General features: G+C 39.2%; 1 protein-coding gene across 1 annotated transcript in view; it reads right to left on the bottom strand.

Moving 5' to 3' along the window:
* The window catches only part of adamtsl5 (ADAMTS like 5), a 36460-nt gene extending 23439 nt beyond the window's left edge, over positions 1-13021 (bottom strand). Inside the window, exons 1-2 of the mRNA XM_077712831.1 lie at positions 12528-13021; positions 918-993 (exon numbers count right to left, since the gene is read on the bottom strand). Coding sequence (XP_077568957.1) covers positions 918-993; positions 12528-12547 — 96 coding nt within the window. The 5' untranslated portion in view covers positions 12548-13021. The remainder of the gene's footprint in view (positions 1-917; positions 994-12527) is intronic.
* Between the last annotated feature and the right edge of the window lie 1448 nt (positions 13022-14469).

Raw genomic sequence — 14469 nt, 5'->3', positions numbered from 1 at the left:
AAGCAACAAACCATTAGCCCACAAATACGTTACAAAAACAATCTAATCAGCACACTTAACGACCTCTGAGACCTGCCACATCTAAATCTGGGAAAATAGACGGTGAATAGGTCATTATCAAATTGAACCGGATTGTCTCGCATGGAAACCGAGAGGCCAATTACCAAAATTGCAGCATTTTGTCCTGTCAAACTTTTGGGGAAAGAACACGTGAAGGCAAAGGAAGCAGCAGCCATTATTCAGTCATTTTCTGAACCGCTTTATCCTCATTAAGGTCATGGGGGCAGGGTGCTGGAGCCTATCCCAGCTGACTCTGGGCCAGAGGCGGGGCCAGCCAATCACAGAGCTAATTTATGAATGAAATTTCAGGATGAACGCCCGGATGAAATGTCCGATAATTTCTAGAGGTGAACCAAACCAATGAATATATAGATTACCGCTGATGGTAACCAGAAACTAGTAGTGACTTCACTTATTGTGAATTCACTTCAAAGAGATTTTTTCTTAATTATTACAATTTAAAAAAAAAAATTTTTAAAGCTCATAAAAATGGGCAAATTCACGCTGAAACTTGTAAATAGAAGCCACTCCCCTGTCTTCCGCTTGCTACTAGGACTCAGCACTGAATACTTTTTTAAAAATAAAGTTACACTAAGGATGATTTTATCGTGGCGCTGTCCAGTCTACATTAACCGCAATATTCGAAGGGTTACTATTCCTATGTGTATGTTATTGTACAACATGAAAGGGAATTTATTTTTTTATTTCTTTTATGTGTGTGTAGTACTGCCCGTAACTTTGAGTTACCGCTGTTCCAGTATTTGCAGGATTACATCATTTTAAAGTCAGTCCCTGGGAGGCACCGAAAATGAGCAGTTCTTTCAGATGTTGCCATGCACTGACTTGTCTTGACTTACACTGTGCAGCGAGGACACGCAGGCGGGAGTGACAAGCAGCAGGACAAAGTTCAGGGCGTCATACAGAGTCAGCTTCCTGCAGACACATAGACACCAACAACAATGGATGTTGACCAATGTTAGGTAAACATGTAGGTTAAGGTGCAACAACAGGTGACGTGCATCGGTAAAACAAAATTTTAGTTTATCATAAGTTTTGGCTTCAGAAGTCTTGCCAAAGCAAGCAACCCTCACTTATTCATATTAAAGAAATGCTTTGAATTCACAATGTGATGCAGCCAACAAATGCCATCTATTATCATCATTTTAAAAAATATGCAATGTTAAACTTCTTTTGAATTGTTCCTTCAATTGTGTGTTATGTACTTGGTCATGAGCACATTCTCTTATTTTTTTTTATATATATTATAATATTGTTTCATACATTTTCTGTATTGCTTATCCTCACAAGGGTACCCAGCTGACTCCACCCACCGGGGGACACCCTGAATTGGTGGCTGACCAATTGCAGGACACAAAAAGACAGTATTGTAAAATATAAGTATATTTGAATTATTTTACAAATTACGGCATTTATCGGTGGCCCGCTGTAGAGTGGGTAACACATCGGCTTCACAGTTCCGAGGTCGAGGGTTCAATCCCCGGTGAGTTCAGACCTTGCTGTGTGGAGTTTGTATGTTCTCCCCGGACCTTTATGGAAATTCTATGGGTAATCCGGTTACCTCACACGTCCCAAAAAACATGCTTGGATAGTTGAATGAATTGTTGTTTGTCTCTTTGTCCCCTGCGATTTGCTGGCCATCAATTCAGGGTGTCCTCAGCCTCTGGCCCGAAGTCTGCTGGCATAGGCTCCAGCACCCCTCGCGACCATTGTGAAGTTTAGCAGAGGAAAAATTTAATGAAAGTTAACTTTGCCAATTACACAGGGTAATGTAAATGCAGTAGTGAAACTTTTGAAATAAAGGCGATCTTATTAATTTTTTAAATGATGAGTCTGTTTAAGTAAAAACATTTCATGACACAACATTGTCAATTAACAGCCTGCATTTTCCAGAGGCAGGCAACAAGCACATTTAAAATCTTTTAATATTTGATTTCTATTGTATTTCATTGTTTAGAAATTTTTAATGTGATGGTGTTCTGTGTCCTTATTGAGTTCCAATCTGAAGTTTTAACGAGTCAACATCAGGAAACACATAAACAGTCAGTTACTACTATAGAATCTTTGTAGAAACAATGTCCCGGGTGGGATTTGGGATGAATCCAGAATAAAGGGAGATTACCCAATTTTAAAAAAAAGTTATCCAAGACATGTTGTGTGTGCTTTAATAATTTCTTTTGATTTATGTAAGCATTCAAGAACCAGGAACAATGAGAGATTGAGAGAATTCTTTTGGTTTTTACAAGTAAGACCTCCCCTTATGCTGTTTTTAATGGCATGCTTGAAGTTTAGCTGCACTTTACCAGCGGGCAAACACGCCTCCGTGTGACTAATCTAAAGACAAGTGTATTTTCTGAGAAGTGATACTGGAAAGTACTGCCCTCACCCCATTTTTAAACACTTCCTGGCAATACTCTGCTGTCAGGCACAGTGTATCCTCTTTGCCATGTCACGATCACACTCTTTGGACAAAGTGTTGCTGTAAGATGTTTGGAAAGCTGCCCACTTCATCTTCTCTTTGTCTAGCACATCCTTTTGAAGTGCCATCAATCGTCGATCACGGACTCTTTTATCTCGCCTCACGCCATAAACAGGGTGCGAATCTAAAGCTTGGGAAGATGTTTTTTGGCTCTTACCCAGGTCGGTAGTTGGCCTGTCCAATTAAACGATAAACATCTCGCTCACACATGGCTGAGCGGGCCCTCCCTTCAGAGCCTTCAGCTTCCATCTTAGATTCACTTGGGAACTCATATCAGAGGAAGGAGGTCATGTTAACCAAAACAACATTCAGAACAAATCATCATCGTGGATAGAATGTAATTCCTTATCTCACTATTCAGGCACTGCCTTGTTCCAATAAATGTATTAATGTATTTTAATCATAGTTTTCCCTGCTATCTAAACATCGGTTTAGGTAATTCATTCATCAATGGGATAACAATGGGAAATAAATCAACAAAAGAAATGTCTGAATGTTAAAAACAACCCTATGTGTATATATGTATGTGCACATACATATATACATATATATATGTACATGTGTATGTGCATATATATATATATATATATATATATATATATATATATATATATATATATATATATATATATATATATATATATATATATATATATATATATATATATATATATATATATATATATATATATATATATATATATATATATATATATATATATATATATATATATATATATATATATATATATATATATATATATATATATATATATATATATATATATATATAGAACAAGCTTTTTAAAAAAACGTATTTATTTATGTCTAAAATGTATTTTCCTGTGTCTGTGTTGTCACCTTCTTGCTACAGCGACAGTGAATTTTCCGAGTATGGGATGGATAAAGTTATCTAATCAAATCTAAAAATGAGTTAAATGGCTTTCAAATAAAGTGTTAAATTGTTTATACATCTGGGCATGCATAAATTGTAAAGATGATCTATTTTCTGGGTTAGACTTTCTCTTGTGGTGGCATTTGAACGTTAAAAGCTAACAGTGGTGGACACTGACTGATTGCCCTGCTAACTGCAGGGGCCCTTGAAGAGGTGAAAGGGGTCAGCCTGCCTCTTTTTGCTCTCATTAAGCCTATAGGAGCACATTAGTGCATAGCTCCAGGCAAGAGAGAGAGGGAACTGGCTTTAATCAGTCCAAGACCAGTTGTTTATTTTAAATGACATGCGTCGTACACGTGACATGAGCGGCATAAGGAAACACCCAGCCAAATGACACCCAATTATGCTTTAAAATAGTCAGCGGAAAAATAGAATTACTGGTTATTTACAACACTTCCTTTCCTCATTTGGAGTTGGTGATTACTCCAAACAAATCTGTGTTGAATTTAGTCAATCACTGCAATTTTCCAAAAAGTAGAGACAAAATTCTAAAATTCTGGAAAAAGAGTAACTTGAGTCGAAGGTAGTGGAAAAGATGAAACGGGTTGGAGGTCTTCAAACCTCTAAATTACATATGCAATCTAAAGAGATGCCCTTCGACTGACTGGCGACCAGTCTAGGGTGTAGTCTACCTTTCGCCCGACGATAGCTGGGTTAGGCGCCAGCAACCCTTCTGAGGATGGGCGGCATGGAAGATGAATGAATGAATGAATTTAAAGTCATAATGAAAATTGTAAGCAAAATGTTATGGAGCTCCTTCGACAAAATACAAAAGAGTTCATAAGGAAAACAAACGTTTTAGCCAAGACATTCACCAGATTAAAGCCAATAAAACACATTTGATTTCAAGGAGGCCGATAAAGTTTGGTGTTGAGTGTGCCTGACATGTAAATTACAGGAACTATATGATTTTAAATCCCAAATATGATGCTATTTTCCTTTTTCATTATTTGCAATAAAAGATTGACCTAAATGCTCTTGTTACAGTTTTTGGTAAATAAATGCTTCGTGCCTCTCTAATATCCGCAAAGAAGATAAGAACATTATATTTTATTCTGTTTCAAAACAGGCTAACAAAACGAGAAGATATTTGAATGGGAATTCATTTAGCTAAGGAGTGTCCAAACTATTCTACATGTAGCCTGTGTAGAGTTCAGTTTTTATTTGACTACTGATCTAGCGTTGTTTAACCATCAAGTTTCTGCTAAAAAAAGGCAACATCTGACTGTGATCAAATGATTATACTTTTAAGACATGACACTGTTGTTATGATGGTGAATGGACGAAAATATGCCGTTGAAAACGTCGCTGAAGTTGGATGAAAAAGAAGTTAACCTTAGTGCTTTTTTTCAACCAAAATAATAGAGTACTCTGATAAAGAAAAAAGGGATATTGATAATGTAGCTACAAAATGAAGGTCTGAAAATTCCAACTGCAAAGGACAAAGTTATTTCCCCTGCTTTCAGATAACAAACTGAAACTAAATTATTTTTTTTACACATTTTAGTTATTTCTAATTAAAAATTATAAGCTGGACATTTTAGTTTACCCTATAATATGACTGTAAGGCCTCACAGTGGGGGTCCTGGGTTCAAATCCAGGTCGGTCCACCTGTGTGGAGTTTGCATGTTCTCCCCAGGCCTGCGTGGGTTTCCTCCCACATTCAAAAGACATGCATGGTAGGCTGATTGGACACTAAATTGCCCCTGGGTGTGAGTGTGAGCATGAATGGTGGTTTGTCTCCTTGTGCCCTGCGATTGGCTGCCTACCAATTCAGGGTGTCCCCTGCCTCTGTCCCGAAGTCAGCTAGCCTCCTGCACCCCCCGCGACCCCAGTGAAGATAAAGCGGTTCAGAAAATCAGATGAGATCATTTTATTTAGTTTGCACATTTTTGGGCGAATCGCATCCCAGGCATGCACAACTTCCTAGACGTAAAATGAATATGTATTGTATTATCGGCTTTCTTAACTAACTCTGAAGGGTTCGGTGAATGCATGTGAACTTCATGGAGTTAAGTACCAAACAAGGTCAAAAACCACTGCTTTAAAGAGATTGCACTGCTACAAGTGTAGCAGTACTTCAGAGAGCAAAACGTTTTAACGGCATTTCTTACCTCACCTTGCTGACACACTGTTATGTGTAATGGGTTTTTGGCCGTGTGATTATTGTATGCGTTTTGCTATTGTGCCCCTCATGGATTCTCTTCCCACCTGTGAGCAGGTGCGTGTATTTTGTAATCAACCTCTGTCTGTCTATTTAAACCCTGTGTGTTTATGAGTCCTTGTCGGATCATCTGCTTTGTTTGCATCATGCTATGTTGCCAGGCCATGTTTCATGTTCCTGGTTTGCCCCCTTACTTCCATGTCAGGTTTGTTTTTTTGTTGTTTACATATAAGTCCTTGTTATTTCCTTAATTCCCATCCTGCTTCAATCATTAAAGTTTTTGTTAGAGTACTTCACACACTCCCCTGATTGCTTCCCTGTATTTGGGTCCTACTCTACGTTCCACACAAGACACACACCTGTTTTTTTTATTTTATTTTTTTCACTGGGTTTGATAAATGACTTTACATGTCCATTTGCATTTACCGGAACACACAAACGCAATCCTGCACATTTGGCACATGCAATCCCAATAACGCTAATTTGAGAGATCAGCTTCCACATCCCCTTGCATGAGAAATCAACTTACCGTATTTTCACGACTATAAGGCACACTTAAAAGTCTTAAATTTTCTCCAAAATAGACAGTGCGCCTTATAATCCAGTGCGCCTTATATATGGAAAAACAGAAAACCAAAAACGAAAAACCACCACTGTCGGATATTAAAAAAACAAAAACGCCTGAACTGAAACAATACTGTTAAATATGCAGACACCATCTTAGTTTACAAAATCTTCCATCATATAGCTCCTCCCCTACTGCAAGATTGTATACAAAAAAATCAACATCAACAATGGCTGGGTCTAGAGGTGACCTGGAAGTCAATAGCTGTTACCGTATTTTCACGACTCTAAGGCGCACTTAAAAGTCTTAAATTTTCTCCAAAACAGACAGTGCGCCTTATAATACAGTGTGCCTTATAATACAGTGCGCCTTATATATGGAAAAAATGTCATTTATTGAGGGTGCGCCTTATAATGCGGTGCGCCTTATAGTCGTGAAAATACGGTATGTTTAACTTGAACATAACTTTTATTTTCTACTCTCTTGATCCTTTAAATGAAAAACGGCCGCACTGACAAAAGATTATTAACACAATCCAGAACAGATTCCTTAATGATATTGCCATTCACAAATGTGAATGCCTTATTTACATTTGACGTCATCCTTCAAAGGTGAAAGTGAAACCACACATTGTAGATAGTCACAGTAGACGCTCTTGCCGAACACCAGACTGCATTTCCTTAGGTGTTTCAGTATGGTGACCTTCCAAGTATATATTACTGATCTTAACCTTTGACCTCCTCACAGTAAAATGGAGCCAAAGGACAAGCATTGTTTGAGAAGGCTGGGTGGAGGGTCTGATCGTTAGAAGGAACTTGCCACTGAATAGACTAACACAACCTTTAACAGATGTTCAGTCGGATGGCCTTTGGTCAACTCTGACCCCTGAATGTGTGTTGACTATGAATGAAGGAACAACAATCGAGCATTCTGTGGCCCAACTCTGTATGCATTCATGAAATGAGCTTCTTTGAGTTGGAATAGAAGTGCTTTGTGCTTTGGCAGCTGCTCCTTTTGAAGGACATTTTAACTAGCTGTCATTATAAAATATAAAATACACCTACACTTGTATTTTAATCTACATTGTAGATGACCAAACAACACCGTCGTCTACATCACCTTCAGGGACACTTCATAGAACTGTAACATGTCTTTTTTCTTATCTTTGTCCTTTATTTTCTCTTTCTACATTTAAATAATTTCCAATATTTTCAACTATAATATTGACCATGTTCTTCCAGTATCTCTGCTAACCATTCACTGGTTAATCCCAAGAGATGATTGAAGTCAAACAATCACGCCGTTTTACTTCAAACTCTTGCACAGTGACGTTCTCGTCCCTTTGGCTTCATTTCACTTCCCTGGCTGCTTCCACGACAGAGAGAGAACAAAGTTGGTACACCGTCATACCAGGCGGATTATAAGATTATCTTTTTACAACCCCTAAGAAAGACTGCCAAGAGTCATCTGCAGGCCGTAACAAACAATGTGATTCAGGCACTAAAGGCGTCACCTAAAGTGTTATTAAACATTTCAACCTTGAAATCAAACTTCAAAATAAACAAACCTGTAAAAGCACATACAAAGGCTTGGGCTTTAAATTAATTCTCATCAGAATGAAGACTTGACAGTTGCTACATTTGCTGTTAGGGAAAACACTAGTTTAAAGAGTTAACAATCACGCCAGACACATTTGAACACCAACGTAAAAAAAGTCAAAGAAAATTGGCTTTATCTAAAACAATGGACTTTATTTCATTAGGCCGAAACATAGTAGCCATCCTCAAACATAACAAAAAAGTGGCTAAGAAGGCTACCCTTGATAAAACAAGGCCAACAAAGCAATAACACTTATCAGATTGACCCTTGAAACAAGTCATTTTCATTTTCAGCAAAGAGTGATTACACGTCAATGAGTGAGCCAAGTACCATATCTTTTTCGAACTAACACGTATAATAAATTGGCTGGAAGACAAGATGAGTTCCGAAAGAGACGTTCACTAGTTCAAAAAAAATGTTCATCAACGATTGGATGTAAAATCAAAGAGTTCTTGTTTTACTTTGGACTATATGACTAAACTTCAGAGATTGGAATGCCTCCAAAGAAGTCGAAAAACAAGTAGATCTGCTTGCACATATTCCTAACACATGGTTTGTCAGGCAGAATTAATGCAGATGTGCCATATGTGTGTGTGTGTGTGTATGTGTAAGTATGAATGAATTTAATATCTAAATTGAATTTTTGTCCACACACAGTTGGCCCTGCGGATGAGTGGCTAGCGTGTCGGCCTCACAGGTCTGGGTTCAAATCCATGTCGGTCCACCTGTGTGGAGTTTGCATGTTCTCCAGACCTGCGTGGGAACTCTCCGAGTACTCTGGTTTCCTCCCACATTTCTAAAAAACATGCATGGTAGGCTGATTGGACACTCTAAATTGCCCCTATGTATGGGTGTGAATGTGCATACATGTCCTTCTCCTTGTGCCCTGCAATTGGCTGGGATGGGCTCCAGCAACCCCGTGACCCTTGTGAGGAAAATGATTGAATGTTCACATACACACATAATATATATATTCATTAATTCACCCTACAGCTCATCCTTAAAAGGGTTGTGGGGGTGCTGGAGCTTTTTCCAGTGAACTAAGAGCAGTAAGTCCTGGACAACCAGCCAATCGCAGGGCACAAAGAGATGGACAACCATTCACGCTCATACTGCTACCTAGAGGGAATTTTGAGTGTTCAACAAACCTACTATGTATGTTTTTGGAATGTATGAGTAAACTGGGGTACACAGAGAAGACCCACGCAGCCCGTGGACAACATTTAAACTCCACACAATGAAGACCAACCTGGATTTGAACCCAGGACCCCAGAACTCTGAGACCAAGGGTGGCGGGGTGTGGAGCCTATCCAGGCTAACTAAGGGCACTAGACAATGGACACCCTAAATCGGTGGCCAGCCAATTACAAGGAGACAGACTACCATAAACGCTCAAACTCATACCTAGGTAAAAGTTTTAGTGTTCGACCAGCCTACCCTGCATGTTTCTGGGATGTGGGACTAAACACAAGCACCCGGAGAAAACCCAGGCATGTTTGGGGAGAACATGCAAACTCCACACAGTGAGGAGAGACCTGGGACTCTTGTGAGGATAAGTGGTTCAGATTAGGAATGAATGAATAAATATTAGTTCATTTGTTCCTGCCTCAAAGATAACTTTTACTCATTGGCTGGGGCAGGCAATGAGTAAAAGTTCATGTCTGTGTCAACAAGTACAGCATTTCAATGTTTTGTGTAATTGACTTTTTAAATATCATACATTTATTTTATGTACTACCCTATTTTCTCGCATATAAGCCGCATTTATTCCTAAAAATTATTATGACTGAATCCGGGGTACGGCTTATATGTGCATAAAATAGACTTGATTTCCATAAAACTAGAAGGTGTCAAAGACAACATGCCGTAACGCAAGACAATGCAGCCTATACGGTTATTCATTTCAAAATAGAGAAAAAAGAAACAGATAAAATGCTAAACAAAATTATATTTGATATTTATGAATGAAATTTAAGAAGAAAAAAATGTGTTGAAAAAACTCACTCACTTTTACCTGCCACTACTCGCTCAGGGCGTCGCCATCTTAATGTAGTGGACAAGAGTAGCCTTGATAGTGTTTACCAGGTGAGCACATCCCAACAGTTGTTAAGGCTGATTGAAGGTTTTGCGGTCGATTATTAAAATATCAGCCTTGATACTTGCATAATGTGTATCTCATGCTATAATTGCACCCAAAGGCTCGGTGAACACTAGACAGCTACGGTCACACTTCCTGGTTGCACTGCTCACGTTACTTTATTTTTGAATTTGTCTACGTGCAGGCAACACCCTTTCAGATCACAGAAAGGAAATGATTGTACATTTCCGATATGTAAAATTCCACTTAGATTTTTTTCTTTTTATTTCTTGTTGAAAAGTGACAACTATTGCCGTATTATGAACCATTTGAAAGAATCTAGATGTTTCACCATTAAAAGCTATTTGACCGCCGCAACAATTTAACTTTTAAGAAGAAAATTGTCATTTCTGTCATTAAAAATCAGGTTCTTGTCAAGATAGACTAGATTGAATAATTTGGTATTTAGCATTTACAAAGACAGTCGAACTAACTTCCTTGACACAAATAATATAAAATCCAGCAGGCGATCCTTTTGATTCATATGGTATCTTAGAAATACCACGTAGGATTATTTTTCTTAATATTTCCCCTTCAAAGTAACACATTTGTACTCCCTATTAAAACCATGAATATGGAGGTGAAATTGGGAATCAGGGGGCGGCTTATACGCGAGAAGTTGTAAAATTCAACAATTTTAAGGCAATTTTAAAGGTACGTGTTATACGCAAAGGCGGCCTATTTGCGAGAAAATACGGTGCTAATCCTAACATCCATACCAACCAACCCAGTCACTGATATTTCATTCATTTTCTGACCCACTTATCCTCACAGGGGTCACAGGGATGCTGGTCCCTCCTTAGAAAACTACGTGTATGAGCCACTCTGAATCCGTGGCCAGCCAATTGCAGGGCACAAGGAGACGGAGAACCAATCCCCCTCACTCAAAAAGGAGAAATATTATTTTGGATTGTATTTCCCCTTTTTGTTTGACACTCTGCCAAAGGTCCCTATGGGTCCTTATTTTAAAATTACATACAGAATGAATTAATTTGTGCCATGCTAAGTTGATTATACGTGCTCAAGGGTTCGGTGGATGTTTCTCAAACAAGCATTCTTGCTTAGAGTTATCACAGATGGAAACTTTGCCTTGAGCCAAATCCTACTCTACCGCCTCATCGACTTCACTCTGTAGACCAATCACTTTGACATATGGCTGTCCCTCCAACAGACACCCCCAATAACTCCTCTTGACACATCACGTTGTATATAACACCTTACAAGCTTAAAGTACTGGGATATTCCTGTTTAGTTTCCACTAACATTTAAGCCAATAACATTTTGTGGTGAAGTGGAAGAGGACACAATGCAGTCAAGGTGGATTTAAGGTCATGATTTTTAAACTCAGATTAAGGATAAATTCCGTTCGTATGCACAGTTGGACCAGGGGATTTGACTTTGGCTGGATGTCCACTGTTGTAGGGATTAGATAAAAATGAACACGCTATTTTTAGCTAGTAATATTTAGGAGATCAATGTTGTGAGGCGGGAGTTGCAATACCACAAAGGGGAATGAAAAGTTACCTCACTCATGGCACTCTGAATTCATTAGAAACCAAACCGTATTTTCTTTCATATAAGGCGTATTTGTGACAAAAAAAGTGATGACTGGATCAACGGTACAGCTTATATGCGTGCAACGTTGCCATAGTCTTTTTCACCAGTAGATGTTGGCAAATTACATTTACTATTTGTTGGTTATTTTCTGTTTTGCAGTATGAAAACAACTATTACTGGATGAATTACTAAATTCCTTAAGATATTGACCATAATTATGTGCTTTTGATTCATACAGTATCTCAGAAATACCACATGTGATGATTTTCTTAAGATTTTCCACTCAAAGTACAACCTATTACTCTCTATTAAAACTATGAATATGGAGGTGAAAATTGTGAATCAGGGGGTGGCTTATATGCGAGAAATTGTAAAATTCAATGATTTTAAGGCAATTTTAAGGGTACAGCTTATACTTGTAGTGGCTTATATGCGAGAAATTGTAAAATTCAATGATTTTAAGGAAATTTTAAGGGTACAGCTTATACTCGGGGTGGCTTATATGCGAGAAATTGTAAAAGTCAATGATTTTAAGGCAATTTTAAGGGTACAGCTTATACTCGTGGTGGCTTATATGTGAGAAAATATGGTAAATGCAGATGGGAACTAACCTGTTTATGCATTTTCTATGACATTTTTCTCCAATTTGGATAATTATAGATTGGGAACTCACACCAAATCATTACAAGCAAGTACCTAAAGTCATAAGACCTTTTCAATATTCCGCAGGGCGTGACAAAAGACTTTTCATATGATCCTTTGTCGAAGTGACAACTCAAAACAAACAGTCTCCAAAGGAGGGGGAGAAATTTCAAGAGTCCCTGGAATTTATCACCTCCTGTCCATCAGATGTTCATTGCTTTGCAGCCCCTTGCAAAAAGGGGGCTGAAGGTAAATATTTGCATTTGGTCATCATGTTGTTCTTTAAAATGTCCCATTAGAGTCAAATTAGCAAACAAGAGGGGGAAAATAGCATGACTAATGTTGTCTTACCTTGGAGAATAGTAAGACATGATGGTGGGCACTCAAGGTAGCAGTCACGTGCTGTTTGGTTGTCTTCTCATGGTGTCAAACGATGCGGCTCAGGTGCACTTTGCATCCAGACTGAATGAGTCCACAAAGGAACTTCACAGCCTTCCATGGCAGCCATCTATCTTCATCCAGCAAGGCGTTCCAACTTTTTTTTCACCACACCTTCCACTTTCAGGTGTCAAAATCCCATTAAAACACTCTTGTTTAGCAAAAAAAGCGTGAGCGCCGACGTGGGAACTTGCATTTGGAATTGTAGTACCAGGTAAATGGCTCTCTCACTCAACTCAAAAGTGGACTGAACTAAAAAGGTACTCTGAATGAACTTATCTTCCTGTCTTTTCCACAACGATTAGTCTAAACAAGTCTGTCGCGCTCCACGAAAAGCTTGCGACGAGCTCACACACTCCGACAGCAATAAGTTCGCCTGGAGGAGACATTTAGTCTGTGGGAGTGTGCGTCTCTCTCTCTCTTTCCCTCTCGCACTCTCTCTCTCCCTCTCTCTCCCTGCCTCTCTCTTTACCACTCTCTCTCTTTCTTCTAGTCTCTTTCTCCTTCTCTCTGCCTCCCTGCCTCTCTCACCCCCTCTCTCCCTCACCTTCTCTCCTCCCTCTCTCCTCTCTGCCTCCCTGCCTCTCTCACCCCCTCTCTCACCCCCTCTCTCCCTCACCTTCTCTCCTCCCTCTCTCCTTCTCTCTCCCTCTCTCTCTGTCTCTCTCTGTCTTTCTCTCTCCTTCTCTCTCCCTCTCTCTCTGTCTCTCTCTGTCTCTCTCTCTCCTTCTCTCTCTCTCTCTCTCTCTCTCTCTCTCTCTCTCTCTCTCTCTCTCTCTCTCTCTCTCTCTCTCTCTCTCTCTCTCCTCTCTCTCTCTCTCTCTCTCTCTCTCTCTCTCTCTCTCTCTCTCTCTCCCCCTCTCTCTCTCCCACTCTCTCTCTCTCTCTCTCTCTCTCTCTCTCTCTCTCTCTCTCTCTCTCTCTCTCTCTCTCTCTCTCTCTCTCTCTCTCTCGCTCTATCTCTATCTCGCTCTATCTCTATCTCTCTTTTTTCTCCCCCTCTCCCTCTTCCAATCTTTCTCTCTTTCTCTCCCCCTCTCTAACTTTCTCTTCCTCTCTCTTTCTCTCCCCCACTCCCTCTCTCACTCTACCTGTACTACATTCCTGACCATAGCTCAGTCGTCTGTCCTCTGACACACTTGCACATTATGTCTTGACTCCTATAAGACATGGTTTAAGTCTATATTTTGAATCTATATAGTATGTTCCTAGCCATATTAGTGGTTTTGTACAACAATTTGCATCAAAAGTACCAAGAATGTAATGTTTAAGACATTTTATCTGATCATGTTTTTTAACCCGGAATGCCAAATTGATAACTCCATAGACCCAGTAAAAATATACAGTAATCCCATAAATATCGCAGTGAATGTGGACCAGAAATGGCCGCAATAATGGAAAAAATGCGAAGATTGGGTATAGGGCGCTGTTGGGTGTTCCAACAGGACAATGACTCCAAACACACATCAAAAGTGGTAATGGAATTGATAAATCAGGCTAGAATTAAGGTTTTTAAATGGCCTTCCCAAAGTCCTGACTTAAAGCCCATCGAGAACTTGTGGACAATGCTGAAGAAACAAGTCTATGTCAGAAAGCCATCAAATTTAACTGGACTTCACCAATTCTGTCAAGAGGGGTCAAAGATTCAACCAGAAGCTTGCCAGAAGCTTGTGGATGGCTACCAAAAGCACCTAATTGAAGCGAAAATGGCCAATTGACATGTTACCAAATATTAACGCTGCTGTATATTTTGGACCGAGCTGATTTGATCACTTTTTTCTGTCCACCCATAATAAAGTCATAAAAGAAGCAAACTTCATCATTTTTGTGACAAAGAAGTATCTGTTCAAATCAC

The sequence above is a fragment of the Stigmatopora nigra genome, chromosome 3 (assembly GCF_051989575.1).
Source record: "Stigmatopora nigra isolate UIUO_SnigA chromosome 3, RoL_Snig_1.1, whole genome shotgun sequence".
Classification (NCBI taxonomy): domain Eukaryota; kingdom Metazoa; phylum Chordata; class Actinopteri; order Syngnathiformes; family Syngnathidae; genus Stigmatopora; species Stigmatopora nigra.
This window is presented reverse-complemented; position numbering and strand designations above follow the sequence as displayed.